General features: G+C 41.2%; 3 protein-coding genes across 6 annotated transcripts in view; 2 read left to right on the forward strand and 1 right to left on the reverse strand.

The window, feature by feature from the left end:
• Positions 1-45: 45 nt before the first annotated feature.
• Positions 46-5,021, reverse strand: LOC116397036 (ras-related C3 botulinum toxin substrate 1). The gene is made up of 6 exons (XM_031872154.1): positions 4,676-5,021; positions 3,436-3,507; positions 3,006-3,123; positions 2,685-2,747; positions 1,864-2,023; positions 46-1,753 (listed from the first exon to the last, which is right to left on the reverse strand). The coding sequence occupies exons 1-6, from the start codon at positions 4,708-4,710 to the stop codon at positions 1,623-1,625; spliced, it is 579 nt and encodes a 192-aa protein (XP_031728014.1). The 5' UTR covers positions 4,711-5,021; the 3' UTR covers positions 46-1,622.
• A 1,313-nt stretch (positions 5,022-6,334) lies between these two features.
• On the forward strand, positions 6,335-8,912 carry smim10l3 (small integral membrane protein 10 like 3). The gene is made up of 2 exons (XM_031872251.1): positions 6,335-6,679; positions 7,608-8,912. The coding sequence occupies exons 1-2, from the start codon at positions 6,500-6,502 to the stop codon at positions 7,626-7,628; spliced, it is 201 nt and encodes a 66-aa protein (XP_031728111.1). The 5' UTR covers positions 6,335-6,499; the 3' UTR covers positions 7,629-8,912.
• A 6,304-nt stretch (positions 8,913-15,216) lies between these two features.
• cyth3b (cytohesin 3b) overlaps positions 15,217-17,065 on the forward strand; it is a 29,503-nt gene continuing 27,654 nt past the window's right edge. For all 4 annotated transcript variants that reach the window (XM_031872119.1, XM_031872121.1, XM_031872120.1 and 1 more), the window contains exon 1: positions 15,217-15,571. In XM_031872119.1, coding sequence (XP_031727979.1) covers positions 15,553-15,571 — 19 coding nt within the window. In that variant the 5' untranslated portion in view covers positions 15,217-15,552. The remainder of the gene's footprint in view (positions 15,572-17,065) is intronic.

The raw sequence follows: 17,065 nt of genomic DNA on the forward strand, positions 1-17,065 counted from the left end.
CAAGGAAAATGTGTGGCTGCACTGTCCAACAAAGATGCTGAGGAATCGGTTTTACTTGAATTTATTGGCTTTTTCAAAAAGTGACAATAGCTTTTATCCGTAAGACTAAAGAGTCACAACATTGGCTTGAATTAAAGCACAGCTTGATGTCTGAATACAATACAGATGAGCAACATGTACTTAACCCCCGATCTAGTAGTTCAAATACAGTTTGTAAATAGTCTAATCTTAAGTTTTCAGTATATGTTGCACATACATGCTGTCAGCATTAATTACAAAAAAGCTAGGCTTGTAGGGAGATTAAGGTAGCGTTAACTGTAGAGGTAATAAACAAAAAGGATATTCATAGTGTTAGTTAAACAATACAGTGAGTGAAGTGTAACTTCTGTGAAGAAAGATACAAAACAGTCAAATCACATGATTATAACAAAAAGATAAGTACGCTGTATACTACACCATCACCGACAGCAGCCATGTTACCGTTGTTAGCGGGCATAAATGCTCTTCTTAGTGACATTGCTTAGCCAGTAGTGATGCGAGTAAGAATCAAATGTGCTGCACAAAAGGTTTCTGATAAATGCCCACAGAGCATTAACGGTGCTCTTGTTCCCCGCCACCAAAACAGTTCTAATCCAAAATATCTAATAAAGTTTTCAGCGTTGCACTTCTGGGCAGCTACACAGTTGAGACACACTTCTAGGGAAATATTGCAAAAGAGGATTGTGGGAAGAAAAAAATAATAAAAAAAAATACCTTGACCGGTCCGATTGGAGCCAAACACATGAAAAATACTGGATCATTTAGATTTGTCGGGGTTTAATAGCACGGTTGGTGTCGGAAGATCGGTTGAATTTCTCAGTACGTCTTTAGGCGTCAATTCAACCCATGACGATGAGTCACCGTCAATCGTGTGCTGAAAACTAACCGGTGAAGAGATTCGTGGTGCACAAACAATTTGAAGCAAAAAGAACTTCACAGATGATTAGATTCAGGTTCCTTGTCAACGGAGCGATGACACAGTGAAAGTGAATAAAATGCCATTGATTACGGAGCCGGGCAAACGGCAGCACACAACAGCAAACTGCCAGCTGTTATTTGAAGGTTTTAAAAAGGTTTGAGACAACAGAACAAAGATTTGCTTTCCTGTTAAAATACAGCACGTCTGCAGGATGTATTTGGCAATATTTTCTTCCACTCAAAACAAACAACCAAGACTGTAAACAAACAAACAAACAAACAAACAAAAAAAAAAAAAAAAAAAAAAAAAAAAGTGGACAACCAGTGGAAGAGCAAATTTAAAACATTCCACGGTCCAGTTTTTTTTTTTTTTTTTTTTTACAAAAAACATCCAATCCACTTTAGAAGGCCTCAAGAATTTCATAGTGTTGTCTATACAGTATGTGTTGTTGGGAAAGAGCTCGGGTCTATCGTCTTCCAAACCCCTTCTCCTAAATCTGACCCTACTGCTGTAGCTACACGTATGGAAGGAAAGAATCTGAAGTACAATGTTTCTGTGTGTATACTGGTGTGTTTCTCCTGCGCCTTTAGCCACCCCTCACCACGAGCGGCCATGTCCCCCCCCCCCCCCCCCCCCCCCCGTCATCGTTCCGGTGGAGGAAGTCTTAGAGGAGAGAGCACTTCTTCCCCTTCTTCTTGACGGGTGGAGGGCAGAGGACGGCCCGGATGGCCTCGTCGAACACAGTTTTAAGGCCACGCTGAGTCAAGGCTGAGCACTCCAGGTACTTGACGGAACCTGAGGAAACCACACATCAAATGTGTTTTCTTTTAGTAATTCAGAAAAAAACAACAACAACAACAACACAAGGTCAGAGGTAACTCGGTAAAGAAGATATGTGTCCTTACCGATCTCTTTGGCCATCGCCAGTCCTTGGGGATATGTAATGGGAGAGAGCTTCTTCTCCTTCAGCTTCTCTGTGGTGTCCTTGTCATCTCTCAGATCCAGCTTGGTACCCACCAGGATGATGGGAGTGTTGGGACAATGGTGTCTCACCTCAGGGTACCACTGCACAGAGAACACAGCATCGAGAAGTTAGAGGTATAACTTTACAAACCGGTCGACGTTATCTTGAACATGCGGTTTCTTAATGACTAAGTACTATTTTTTTTAATCCCAGCTATGAGCGTGAGATGCTGTTGATTCTCATGGAGACGTTCGATTATTGCACAATACAAGGTTATTCTCCAAGTGACAAAGTGTGGAGATTAATATGCTTGTTGAATTTGGTCAGTGTTTACATGTTGTAGTCTGAAATGAAAATAGTTCAGTGCAATAAACGTTCAGCTGGGAATGCAATCGGTCTTTAGTGTGGCCAACTTTCTTCCTGGAGTTAAAAGCCCAGTTTTTAATCCATTTAACCAAATAGTGTAACAATGGTTTCTTATATCGCTGTAAATAGTTCTCATTAGGGGCGAAATGATCAAACTAACTAGTAAACATGTCTTATTATGTGTCACTTTATTATTAACTCAGTGCCTCTGTCCATCATGTTCTTAATGAGGCTGTAAAAATAAGACATAAGATGATCTATGGGTCAAAATAAATCAGTCATCCCTGGAGAAAACCCGTGGGCCAATCAAAATCAGCCCCGATGCCTCTTATCATGCCATAAAACAGATCCATTACGGTCTTCAGTCGTTATCATACCGACACTGCATCAACTCACCTTGGCACGGACGTTTTCAAATGAGGCCGGACTCACAAGCGAGAAGCAGATGAGAAACACATCCTGGTGAGAAAAAGGCAAACAATACAATCAGAGCCCAGAACAACTATTTCCTTTGAAGACCAGTAAGGACCTTTGATCATGCAGCACAAAAGGTGTTTCCCTCTTACTTCCTTATTCATACCCAAACTTTCCAAAAGTATTATGCAAGAGAGCCACCATCATCAAAGCATACTTCAAAGGCAAACACCGCACTTCAAAGAAAATCCCAATAAGCAAACTATAACACAGAATTGTCTGACTGTGTTTTTTTCTTTGTACCGTTTGCGGGTAGGAAAGTGGGCGGAGTCTGTCATAATCTTCTTGTCCTGCTGTATCCCACAGACCCAGGTTCACCGGCTTCCCGTCCACCATGACATTGGCGGAATAGTTGTCGAACCTGACAGAAAGAATTGTGATTGCATGAGTTAAACCCATCAGGATGAATATAAACTGAGAACATATTAATAATCACATAAATTGACAGGAAATGAAAATAAGCATTAGTTCTTAATTAATCTGTTTTTCAGATCTCACTTGAAAATGACTCCTCGTTTATTACTTAACTCTGAACTAAAATTATGATTATCAACTGCGATTGTAACCTGTGCTGTCAGCAACCACGCTTTCAAATGATGACTGTTGGCGTTGATCAGCTTGTAGTCTTGCATAAGTAAATAAACAAACAGGGTCTGTAGCCTCAGATACTCACACTGTGGGGATGTACTCTCCAGGAAAGGCATTGGTGGTGTAGCTGATGAGCAGGCAGGTCTTACCCACAGCTCTGGAGGGGAGGAAGAGGGGAAATTACTCTGGGTTTTTTTTTGTTTTTTGTTTTTTAATAAATGGCATCACCCTCCCCAAAAACAGCATGCAAAAAGTCAATTTGGGTATAAATTGATATGATTTCGTACTTTGTACAATTGGAAAGCTGTAGGGCTGCAACTAGGAATTATTATCATTATCAGTTAATGTGTGAATTTGGTCAACAAAATGTCATAAACTAGTGAAAAACATCTGTCCTAATGTTCAGATTTGGGTTTTTTGTGTCCAACCTGTGGTCCAAAACCCAAAGTTATTGAGTTGACATTCATAAAGGACAATCAAAAAAACTGTAAAATTTGAATATATCACACTTCAGCTCTACTCAAGCCTCCAAAAACAGAAACTGTTTAGTGAACCCTTACTATGGGAGAACAGCTTTGGTGTACAATACATTTTGTTTTTTAATAGATGTATACAAGACTACAAGAGGAAATGTGAAACTTAAGTGTTGAATCCTCCCTACTGCCAGCTTCCCCTTCGTCAAAAGCGAAAACACTAAATCAAACTCAGTCACAGAGGCCATCAATGACTCTGCTGCTGTGGTATCCACCACACCCTGAACAAGAAGATATGAGTTTACCTCACATATATTGTTGCACATATGAAAGTCAGTCATTGCTCATTCTTTAATCATTCACCAACCTGTAGTTGTTGCAGACAAAGTCTACAAAATGTACTTGAAATACATAAACAGCGCCACCAACACACAAACATTGCGTTTAACTCTTCACATTTCTCAATTCATGAGTAAATGTTGCCAAACTCTCGAGACTTAAACTCGGGTTAGGAGGGATGTGTGAATGTCTGACTCATCCAAAGAGTAATTTAAATCAAGGATTAGCCAACCACTTGCAAACTAGCAATTATGTAATGCAATATTTTGCCATTTCAACAACACTACATGAAAAATAATGGCGGATAACTCGTATATCGTAAGATAATAGTTAACCCATGAAGAATAAACAAGTAGTTAAAGTTAAAAGCTTGTTAGCTAACTTTACCCGTTAAGAAAAATCGGAAGCAAACGGATATACCGATAGCTAGTCTGGTGACAGCATTAACTAGCTAACGTTACACTTGGTTATTCGAGTTAAATCTCAATAGTAGGATGGATTAGGTTAATTTACCCGTCTCCAACAACGACACACTTTATGGCCTGCATTGCGCCGCAGCTAGAGGAATGCTAAGTTAGCCCGGGAGCTAACGTTAGCTCACAAGTCTCTTTTCCTTTGTCCGGAACTGCTCGCTGGTGAAACGTCCCAACTGGCGTTTCTCTAACGGTCGTTGGTAGAGCAGCCGAACTCCTGTGACGTGGAACGGCTCGTGGGGGAACTTAAAGTAACTTATCGAGCACTTTCACGCAAGTTTTTCGTCAGAAAATCCCTCGCAACATTCCCATGCTTTCGTGGGCAGATCTGGAAAGCTATGTGAAGCAAAACAGCGGCGGCCACCACCCCTGAGAAAAAAAAAAATGAAGTTAGCCACCACACACCAGATGGTGCATCCGGTGCGATGAGAAGATACGCCCACGTACATAACGATCTATAACTTCCTTAAAAACAAGCAGCTGACGAGCCACCGGTTTTTATACTATCAGAAAATGTAATCATCAAAAAGTGTTGTGAGTTTTGTATTTTTAAAAGCAAATTTGAACTTGGAAAGAAGATTAAAAAAAATAAACACGAATAAGACGGACTATTTTAAGTGTGACACGGATTGAGGAAATGACGTTGGTTAATGGGGACTTCTTCCCTGAACTCTGCTCCCCAGGCACTTTCCCCAACAAACAATTTAGAACATCAGGTTAAAACAGTCTCAGCAGATACATTTGATTTCAGATACATTTCAGTCCCTTTTATAATACTAAATTCATGTGTATTCAAAGTTTGAGGATGGCATAGCCAATAAATTCAAATATGGCATCTGTTCTTCATCTCTTTTTCTTCATGCAACAATTGGGCCCCATGCATATTAGTGTAGGCAAAAATAGCAACTTGTTGTGCGCAAAGATGCTCGGCTAATCAATAAATCCCCTTTCAAGGATTAATTGATTAGTTGACTGACAGAAAGATAATAGTTAACTGTCATTTATGATGCAAAAATCCCAAGCATTCATTGGTGCTCAGGTGCAAAGATTTGTTGTTTTTTCTCTATTTTATTGATTGTACACTTTGGGCTCTGGACTGTTGGTGATTTAAAACAAACCATTTCAAGACATCACCCTGGGTGCTGGGAAATTGCGATGGGTAAATTGACAATTATCTGTCATTTCACAGACTTTAAATAACTGATTGAGTAATCAATAAAACAGACAGTGAAGGAATCGGGCTGTAGGCAGCATTGATCACTGAAAGTAGAAGGCCTCAAAACAATTAATTAAAGAATTTATAGTTCTTCATTTATTAACGAGGAAATTCCACATCAATAAAAATAAATGGACTGAATCTAGACGTATGTAAACTATTGCCAAGAACTATTTGAATATGGCAGCACTATAAGATGTAAAAAAAACAACAGAAATACAATAAATGTTAAAAAGTATTGCCAGATACACACACAACATTATTTTAGTTTATTCATTTATTTTGTTATTGCCTTAAAATGTATACCCTTGGTATTAGCAGCTTTGGTTGTTTGTCATTTTTATGTAGTTACCGTGCTAACAATAAAAATACATTTTTAAGAATCTGCCTTCAGAGTGAAGTCAGGGCAAACAAATCCATATACACTTTCAACTTCCGTGTGTGTAACACCGTTACGAGTCCTCCCTTTGACCATAATGGGAACAAATAGAGAAGCCGTTGGGGTGGAGCAGCTCTGCCAACACAACCAGGCACAAAAAAAAAATGGTGCTCAGTCAACGATAGCAATATGAACTGTCACTCATCAGCCCGTTGGCCTCACTGACTGACACGGTTACCTTATCAACAGACCGGGCAGACCTCGTCTGTATGGCGGGTCTGTCCTATTTAGTGCTCCGGTTCTCGGGCTCCGCTGGTCGGACTTACGGAGTGTTTTCCAAAGGCTTGACGAGGACTTTGTTGATATTTTTTGATCTTGCATGGCGACTGCGAATCAGATTCCCTTATATCTACCTGGTCGCTTCGATGATGTTTAATGTCAGGTTACAGGTAATTATGCAAACACTCACGCAATTGCCAGTTTAGTAGGCAGCAAGTATTACTTAACTGCAGTACAGTCCTGCCATAATAATCCTTATTCAAGCTGTTTTAGAGAGGTGCTACGGTCAGTTTGTGGTCCTTCTAGGTTTCAGGCAGGTGTTTCTAATATTTTGTCCACCCCATTCATATCACTGATGGGTTTATTAAGAATTGATACAATTTGAAGGCAATAGGGGCTTTAAGTATATTATTATAAAGGATTAATCGATACAATATCTATTATAGGAGGCCGATACTGGATTATTATAGGCTACTGATTGGGAGTTTAAACATTCCCAGTTAATAAATAACCTTAATCCTAATTTGACATTTTCTTACTGCAATTTCATGTTTCTAAACAATACTGATAAACATCTGAAGCAAGCTAATATGTACAACTAGGCCGACAGTCGAGCTCTGATTTATTACAAGTCTCAATTTATTATCATATAATAGAAACTAAAGTAGAACATCTTCTTGAAACACTTGAAGCAGCATTGTTTTATATCTTTTTGCTTAACAAAGAACCTAAATTTATTGATTATCAGCGATTCAACTGACACTTGAATGGAGTTTTTGTGACTAAATTGACATTTGAGCAATAAAAGACGATTAAATTGGGAAATTTCAGATCTTCAGCTGACACTTTGACTATTTCTTACTCTTCAAATGGGAACTGATATTTTAACAGCCGTCAATGCTTACATACTGGCTGACACTTTCTCTTATCTCGTTGCTTCAACTTCAATTGAAATTTGATTTGCTATTATTGTTTACACTGATGCTTCAACTGTCAGCTGATTTAAAGTTTGAGCTCAGTGACCTCTTAACATGTTCATGCATGTCTGGATAGATAACTGTCTGATCCATTCGTGTTGCTCTGCTCATCTCTTCACAGGTCCACATTGAAATCCACTGAATCTTCTCCTGTTTTTGGACTTGACCCCATAAATTGTGGGCAATGCCACGTTTCAGCCCTCTAAAAGAAACTGTCTGACACTGCACAGCGATGTGGAGGAAGCGGACGCTTAAATCTGTGTGCCGATGCAAGGGTCAGCCCTCGCCCAGTGCCTTTTCGCAGGGGGGAGGACAACAGTGAAGACTGCGGTGATGTGTGAGGGCGGAGGGGGAATCGCTGCCCTCCGTTAACCCTCTTAACCCGCCACCTGAGATCCAGGAGCCGTCTGTCCTGTCCGTGGAGATCGTGTCGAGTGAATAGTGGATTTTGTCACTGCCTCTTCTCTCTGGATATCGAGGATTTTGGCGTGGATTTGAAAACAGTTGATTGTTACGGTGGTACTTTGTAGCCACTCTTCATTGTTTCACATGTATGTTTATTAGGTGGTCAACATCCCGCTTTAATTTAAAAAGTAAATATCTACGCCGCATGACACAAACAAGCATGTTTTTTTGTCCTCTGTGGCTCGGGGGTAAGCTGTGTAAGCGGTACATGTGGAGGTTTGCAGGAGAGCAGTAGGCCTACAGCTGCCACTACTGGAAATTCACAGTCTGTCATTAAAGTGCAGTGTCAATGGGAGCCACTGCATGTCTTCTTTGTGTGCGCAGACACACGTCGTCTCGCTCATTGTGGTTCTTTCTGCATATCACTGGAAAGGCGTTAGTGAAAAAATGTTACCTGCAAAGTTGATTCTTTTTTTAGCTGCATTTGTTTTTATTCCTGTGAAAAAATGTAAAGATTACTGAATTTGGGTAGTAATAAATGAATGAAGTCACGATTCTCAGCCTTTTCTGTCCTAATAAACATTCATTCATTTTCTAGGTTTGCTAAAGTGCCTTTTAAAGTATTCAAATACAAAGCTGAGTTACTTTTTTCTATTCCCATACATACAGTATACACTAGAGCCTATTTTCAACCCAGAGATATTCTCTATTTAAGGAGAGTTAATTTGCATTGCCGGTAATCTACATCAACATCCGAAGCATGAAACTGAAAGAAAACACCTCCAAAGGAATATTTATTAACAAAATGTACAAGATCATGTCACCTCCCTTGACACATATTGTAAATAGCCCAGCCATTTATTTTAAGAAATCCTGTTGCACGAACGGTTGCAGTACCAGATCTGTCCACACGGGGGAAGCATCCTGTCACTGTGCTGGATCCACCTCTCGTGATGTAACAGACATCACGAGCTGTCAACAATCCCTGAAGAGGATACAGGGGAGAATACGGAAGCTGTAATAAAACGTATGTAATAAAAACATCTGTCAGCACATCAGTGAAAGCAGGCTTACTGCTGTGCTGCTAATTGTCATGATTTATATTATCTGTTTTATTCTTACATATTTCCACAAAATATATCATCCATAAGTCTACTTCTGGAAAGGAAAATGTCAACTCAACTTCCACCTCCTTCATCTAATCTACGTGAATTAAAACGACATCTGTGATCCATGTCTGAATTGAAATAAACCCACTTGTAATAAATGAACCCACTTGGCGCCTCCCTTTAATATGCACTTCTTTTAAGAAGGGTTTTTTAAACTGCTGACACCCTCGCTCGGTGCAAAATATCCAATATCCCCGTGCAAACTTGCCCGAACCAGTCACTCTGATGCCAGGCTGCAGAGGAAAACCATCAGGGGTTGCCAAGGCAACTGTATTTTCCTCCATGTGACAGACAAACCTTCCAGCCAGCCCCCCCCCCCCCCCCGGACACACACCCACACACCCACTTTTTCTGGAAAAAGAGGATTTATTTCTCAGGGATTTACCAGAGGAAAATATTTTAATAGGGTTATCTTAGAGGACTGGCAGAAACAGAGTGGGAGATCAATAGATGAAAGATAAGTCGGGTTATCTTTACTCTGTTTTTCACAACCACCATTTGTACGCTATGGAGAAAAAAAACAGGGGTTGCGGAATAAAGATTAGAGAGTTTCAGCCTTTTGGCATCTGCAGCAGCTCACATGTGTTTCATTTGAGTGAGTGTGAAAGAGTGATAATACTGCAAAAGGAAATGGCAGGGATTCAATTAAAGCTGCAATGCAGTGTATTTAATTCCATACACATTATTCATGAACTTTAAACAATTCATTTATGTGGGATCATAAGAGTTGGTGTCTTTCTGATTCTGTAACTCAGTATTTGAAACGTAAGTGGTGTTACGTTTACCCAGGTTGGAGCTCAAACCAGTGTTTGTTGTAGGAGAGAACAGATGGGTTCTTGTCAGTTTTTAATCTTGTCCATGAGAGCCGAAAGAAGTTGCCTCTAAAAAACATTTGGTTGTTTTATGTGCTGCAGAACAATTTCTTTTTGTACGAATTAAACAAATTTATGACGTGTTGATTAGCGAACTTTAGAGGTGCCTTTAGGTGGATTTTGTTACGACACAGATAGGCTAGCTGTCTTCACCTGTTTCCAGTCAGTTTATGCTAAGCTAACCAGCTACTGCTACATATCCAATGTACATATTGTACAGACTTGAGAGTGGTATTCTCATCTAACTGTTAGCAAGAAAGCATAATTCTCTAAATGTCCAACTATTCCTTTTAATCAACCTACTGAAACATATATTATATTCAGCTTCTGGGACTATCATCTACACCAGGTGACACCTGAAGAGCAGCTTTAGTTTTAGTCCTGAAACAAATCCTGAAGCAAACAGGTTCCTCCACAGTTTCATTTGCTCAACAAACCCACTGTTTTATTCATCTTGGCAATAATAGTTTTGCTTTGTTTTCTATATTTTCCCTGTAAAGTTGAACCAATCACAAGGAAACTCTCCAGACCACATAGCTGAGTCTTTAGATCATGGCTCCGTTACACTCAGTTTTAAAATACAAAGTCTTTCTTTTCCATCAACATTTGCTTCGCAACCAAACAGGAAACAAGGCCAGAGTTTTACAAAGTTGGAGCCACTTAATGTCACGTCTGCATTTTTGAAACAAGACGCCCAAATGAAGAAGTAAAAACAATTAAACTCCACATGTTAGCAAAGTTACTCGTGTGTCAAATACAAATGTTTATTTGCATAACAAACAGCATTTCCATTGTGATGAGATGTCTATCAGCCAGTTTATGAATAACAGACGTTAATACACCCTGCCCACGCTTAGAGAATGTAATCAAACAATAATCCACATGATTTTTTATCTCTGATGCTTTTAGTCTTTAAACTGTGACTTATGCTGATCCCCCTCACCCTCACTTTGAGGTTTTGGCATTACTTTGTGTAACGTCCTCTTTGCAGTTGACTTAACCTTTGATTTGAATGCTGTGGACCGCGTGGACAAGAAGCGTATGCAAAGCGTTTTAAAAAGGAAGCGATCAGGTGCTGAGATGAGCGCCAAGCTGACCTCAAAACTGAATCAAAAGAGTGAGAGTGAGTGGGGGAGGAGAAGAGGAGGAAGCCAAACAGAGAGAGGGAAATGTGGAGGAGGGACACTTGAGTATTTGCTGCAGTCATATTGTGGGAACGAAATAGGTCACAGAAGCAAAAGAGCATTCAAATATCCAACTATTGTTGGAGGTTTCTTTATCTTAGCGTCAATATATGAAATCTAATGATGGGTTGAATGTTTCTGTGTCAACTCTCTGCTTCATTTGACGTAATAATGAGGATCATGACTTTATCTCATGCTATTGTTTGATCCAGCACGTTGCACACCGTGGTGCTGTTATCCTGTTATCCTGATCTCCTTCTCTCTCCAATGGTAATCGCCCAGATGTAACTGGGGTTGATTGTGTGTGTTTGTGCATGTGATAATTGAGTGTATGAGATGTAAAACCTTTTGCAAAGTTCAGTAGTGAAAGTCTTAGGCGGAATAACCTTTACAGCGTGTTATGTAAGCAGAACAGGTCAAGGAGGATTGTACACTGCTGCCTTTGTGCCCAGCAGACAGAATCCAAATAAAGACTCTACTCATACGTGTCCTTGGGTGCAGAAAATCAACCCAAATTTGCCCTTCGATCAGTCGGTGGTTAAGATGCAGAGCTGGATGTAAAACCAAAGAGAAGGACGGGAGGAAATCCTGCTGCACCCTGCTTCCTGTGACCCTCTGTCGCACACGCCATCACCCAAATATTAACCCTTTCACCTTCCACAACAGGAAGGATGTGTGAATCCCTCTCCCGTCTCCTGGTTTATGAAAGTCTACATCCATTTGTTTTGTGGGATAAACGCAAAGAGGAAGATGGCCGGGGAACTCCCAAATTCACCACTGAATCAGCACAAAAGGGAGCTAAACATGACTTTATCAAAGCACCTCTGTGGTGAAATTCACTGCGTCAGTTCGTCAATGCTCAGTTCTGAACCACAATTTCCTCCCTAACTTTAAACACAGGCTACACCTCACTGATCCATTTCACAGTGTATTCAGGGGGAAGATGATTAGGTCATGATGGGAGTGATTTTTGGGAGTTGGAAGGTTGAGAAACGTGGGTTGCTTGTGTTTCTCTGTGTGTTTATAATTATGGGTTGGGTTGTTTTGAAGGGAGGAGGTGATCGCCCTCCGGGCACCGCCGTGGTGACTGGAGCATTATGAAGTGGTACGACTGCTCAATCAGGTCACGTGAAGTCGGTCAGGAGAGCCACAGACAGTTTCCCATGATGGTCGGCCTAATCTGCCAGACGTGCATCTCCCCGAGGGAATGTATGCAACCGCAGTGGCACGAGACACAGACGGCCCGGAAAACCCTACACATGTTCACTTCAAGCCGCAGACTGTTACAGACTTGCTGTGATGACTTTGTGGCCTTCGTTTTGTGGTCCGGACGTGATCGAGTGTGTCGAATGCACTCTAAAATGACTGAGCCAAACTGCAATTTTGTTGATTTTTAAAGCCTTAAATTCATCACCAATGATATCTGGGCCACACTGAGAGGCTTCTCTCATGACTCATAAACACATTAGCATGACATTTATGTGGAGTAGAGCGCACTGAGTGTGTCTGTGTGCCAGAGAGACAGACTCAACAATCTAATTGCTTTTAATGGAACTTACTACTTCGCTGAGGATGCTCTGCTTGACCGGATCCAGCACTGACATAAACGGACAGTAACACCCTATTTGTCTAGCCATATTCCCAAAGCAGGCGCCGAAATTATGCATATGACCTATATTTTCCACTTGTAGCACAGAAAACATTGAAATGGGCTTGCTCTGTGTGTTAACTGCTTTGCATCAAACCACCTAGTATGTAAAACCTCAAAACTAGAGGAACTAAAGTGAGAAAGACACTTTCTGTGCTACAAACTGGAGTGGCTTCACTCAGATTTCCTTTTACTACGCTTCCTGTTCCCCTGCTTTCCTTTGTGTGGTGCACATCTCAAGGAATTTGGTTTCCTTTAAAACACATGGCTAAAAGTTCACAACCTATACTTTTAATGGCAAAGAAAACAAACACTGTCTGGATGCATGGACCCAAATGTCTGAGCTATTCACAGCAACCCTTCACCTGAAGTGTGAGCGGAGCGTTTATCTGCAGGTGTCAATTCAGGATCACTGTAGGCCTCCAATTTCTCCTGCTCTTGTGATTCGGCACCAGACCGGATTGTGCCGGATTGAGGGGGCACAGTGGATTGTGTAATCTTGCTAATGTGAATTTGTAGAAAATGACTCATTTGAGCCTTTTAGTTTCTGCTTGTCCCCTTTTGCTATTACTCTTTTGGAAGATGGTGAAGCAATCTTGAATCTCATGAAAGGGATGATTTTATGGAGTTTTAGAAACGTTTCAGAGAGTGAATTGAGTTGAATATGAAAAGGGAGGTAAATCCTTTGCTTCGTCTTCTACTTTAACAAACATACATAGTAAAGTTATATCCTTAACCTCATGGGCTGTACGAGATGGAGGGAACTGTTTGTGTTATGTCTGGAGAATGTCACTTTGTTTAGGACAGAGTTCTGAGAGCGAAACATTTGTCCAAAAGAGACACCTACGAATAAACAAATGAATGAATACGTTGGAACATCTGTTCATGCTTGACCATTGGAGTAATGCACAGGAAGTGAGACCCCCTCCTTCTCTGCGGAGGCAGGAATGCAATAATTGAAACCACGTGTGTTGTAGAAACAAGCTCTCTCTCTCTATTTCTGTGTGTGTGTGTGTGTGTGTGTTCACCTCATCCCACTGTTTCTTAACCTGATCGCTCTCCCTGCTTATGTAAGAGTCTCGTCCATAATTCCTCATAGTGATCTGAAATCTGTTTTTTTATATTTTGGATTGGTCGCTTTTTGTATTACTACAGAGTACATCGATGTTATTTCATTGCATTTCAGCAGCCGTGTAGCTCTTTAAAAGATTAATTTGCTATATTATTTTCGGACTTATGTTAGAGGTATAGGCAGCTGTTGCACACAGACCACAAACCTTTCTGTTTTATGAATGTGTTGCCTTTGTAATACTCTCCTTGCTCTAGAAAGGACTGCTGACGACAGTGCTTTTGCACCAATGAGACGTTCAGAGAAAAAACTGTGTATTACGGCAAATAAATAGTCCTCTGTGTGTGGAATTGTGTTCATCAACAATGTATCAATGTAGTTGATAGAGATATTTGCCCTCATTCATATGAATTGGGTGGACAAAAAAACTACATCCTCCAAAATGACCATACACTTGAATTTAACACCTCTTAAATACTATTTAACATAATAACCGTCACATCGGATTTATTGTTCAACTGTTGAGTTAAACTGCATTTGCTTTATTTGTGCACCTAATAATCTAGCAACTGGCTGTAAAACATTTGTGCCAAAGGTGTGCCATGTGGTTAGAAAGAAAAATAATACATTAGAATATTATATACTGGTGAAGTGACTAAGTACATTCAGTAACTATATTTAGGTACAACTTTGAGGTACTTTCGCTTTACTTGAATATACCATATTTGCTCTACTTTACCTGAGTATTATTACTCTTCAGATTATGATTTTGCAAGCCAAACCTATAAGAAGCTTGTAAAATATGCCAGTATCGAAAATTGGCTGCACATTGACAACACAAATATTTTTTTTGATGCAGAACGCTGACTTGTAGAGTTTTTTTAGACTATGGTATACTTGAGTAAAATATCTAAATACTTCCTCCACCACGGAAAGAAGGCTATAATAATCAACCCCAAATACATCAAATCGTCTAATCTATTCCAATACATGTAAAGTTAAATTGCTCTGAATTCTTGAAGGATACAACCAAATATGACAGCATAACCAAACCATCTCATATAATCAATAAAAAACATTATAGGCATTTTTGTTGGGTATGATCTCATTATTGCCTGGAGTCACGTGGGCGCTGATCGGTGATGAATGGTGACGCGCTGCACGGGCTGTGTAGCGGAGCTGAGATGGGATTAAACAACTAGTGTCAATTTACCAAGAATATCACAAAGACGTTCTGTTTATAGTTCCAAAATAAAAGAGGCTGCTTCATAAACCCCCGGTGCGACTCTTACTTTGAAGACACAATTACTACCACTTCCGGTTTTGTTCCAGCGGTGTTGTCGGCCAACTTGACGCCACTCTCCGATACTAGTGGAGTGAAGGCGTATGTGGAGGGCTGACGGTAACGCGCTCGACCACTGTGGCGAAAAGACACCTCCGCCGCCGCCGCCGCCGCTTCACACGCACGCCGCTCACTGACCGACGGGCACCGGAGGAGGGACTGCCTCGCGACTGTGAGGCAGTAAATGGCCACAACATTTGCAAAAAAGAAAAGACGCTGCCAGTGAGACAACCTGTGTAGCAAAAAAAAAAAAAAAGAAGCGTCCTGGAAATTAGGGCGCGTGTTTGCAGTGTAGGTTATTAGAGCCTCTTCTCGCGCAAGGGAAGTTTCTGTCACCGATTTTTTGGGGGGAATCTTTGATTTATAGGCTGCAAAACATGGAGGAGGACAACCAAGGTAGGATTTCACTCAGTGCAATTCAGACCGATAAAGTGTAGCTGTTTCAGTCCTAACAGTGAGGAGACGTGTGGCTCTGCAGCCTGCTTATACTAACAATATTAATAACGTTATGGATTCTGACGTTGATCTATATTTTCAGTGATTAGTTGGTTGTTGTTTTTTTGCCATGGCACATGCAGCCACATTTATCTCGTCTTGTTCCCACATCAGCATTTTCCTGCAGAGATTACTGACATGTTGTGTTGTGGTGGTTTTAAGAGCACGCCTGATGTGCAAGATGTGTGAAGGAGGAAAGATTGACCTCATTTCAGGGGGGATGATAAAGACCCAATATCATTCTTGAATGGACCGGCATAAACACTGTCAGTGCACCAGTGTGGCATTGCTGCTTGTGGCCAGCAGACTTGTGTTTGTCTAAGGCTTTGTCAGCTGCGGGCTGGTGTCACTCTGGCCCAACAGGTCCTCTCACCGTCAACCAAACACAGCCACGAGACACAGATTCATTTATTGACTCATGACTGAAGAGTTGGCACAGGTGTGTCCCCTGCAACAGGAGTCTGCAGACCGCATCCGCTCAGCACAGGGGCGCGTTTAGAAACTTTGGAGGTGGAAATGTGTTCCGCCCTGGTCATTGACAGTTGCATTATTCATTCAGCGAATAAATAAATTAGTCTAATATGAACTTATATCAGTTAATAGCTGCTATTCGTAACTCCAAATACAGCCACGGAGAGATTACGATGCAACAGGCCAATGGACACAGACATGGAAAAGGTCTCAAATCAAACCTCCCAGATTGAACCTTTGCGGTCGTTTAGAGTCTCTTTGTGGTGTTTTTTTGTTTCGTCGAGAATGTTTTGCATCTCTTTGTGTCATTGTGTGTCTAATTGTGGTCATCTGATTGACTTTATAACAAGAAATGAGTGAATGTCACCTCATTCAGAGGTTCTGGTGCAGGGGCCACTGGTCAGTAATCCATCCAGGATACTAACAAGCCCCCTGACTCTAGGGGGCTGGGGGTGGAGTTGGGGGGTGCTGCTGAGCCTGTAATCATAAACTGAATCCCTCATCTTGTCTCACCTCTGTAAGTCAGTGGTATTCAGTCGCACATGCTCCCTGCTAGAGCGCTGCCATGCATGGCATGCGGGCATAAAGCTGTCATTGTGCTGTTTGCGGCCACCCTGGCCTCCAGCGGTGGCACACGTCAGCACAGCCCCACAGACAGACATATGGTGCTGTGTGATGCCGACCAGGGGTAGCTGACAGCAGCCGGGAGCATAAACACACACACACACACACACTCGCATATATTCATGGAGGCACGCTGACACACTGACACTCAGACGAATTAAATTTCTCCTTTTCCCTTATGGCACTGTTTGCAGTGAAGATAGATGGATGGATCATGACGTGTGTGTGTGTGTGTGTGTGTGTGTGTGTGTGTGTGTGTGATGTATTCCCTCTCATCTGGAATAAATAGTGTCCTGGTTG

This window comes from Anarrhichthys ocellatus, unplaced genomic scaffold (genome assembly GCF_004355925.1).
Source record: "Anarrhichthys ocellatus isolate YVR2014 unplaced genomic scaffold, GSC_Weel_1.0 scaffold62, whole genome shotgun sequence".
NCBI lineage: Eukaryota > Metazoa > Chordata > Actinopteri > Perciformes > Anarhichadidae > Anarrhichthys > Anarrhichthys ocellatus.

Coding starts and splice junctions, on each gene's coding strand:
- smim10l3 (XM_031872251.1), top strand. CDS start 6,500: ATGGCGGGTCTGTCCTATTTAGTGCTCCGGTTCTCGGGCTCCGCTGGT. Junction 6,680..7,607: donor TGTTTAATGTCAGGTTACAG/GTAATTATGCAA, acceptor ATCTCTTCACAG/GTCCACATTGAAATCCACTG.
- LOC116397036 (XM_031872154.1), bottom strand. CDS start 4,710: ATGCAGGCCATAAAGTGTGTCGTTGTTGGAGACGG. Junction 3,508..4,675: donor TGTGTCGTTGTTGGAGACGG/GTAAATTAACCT, acceptor CCTCCCCTCCAG/AGCTGTGGGTAAGACCTGCC. Junction 2,748..3,005: donor CACTTTCCTACCCGCAAACG/GTACAAAGAAAA, acceptor TTTTCTCACCAG/GATGTGTTTCTCATCTGCTT.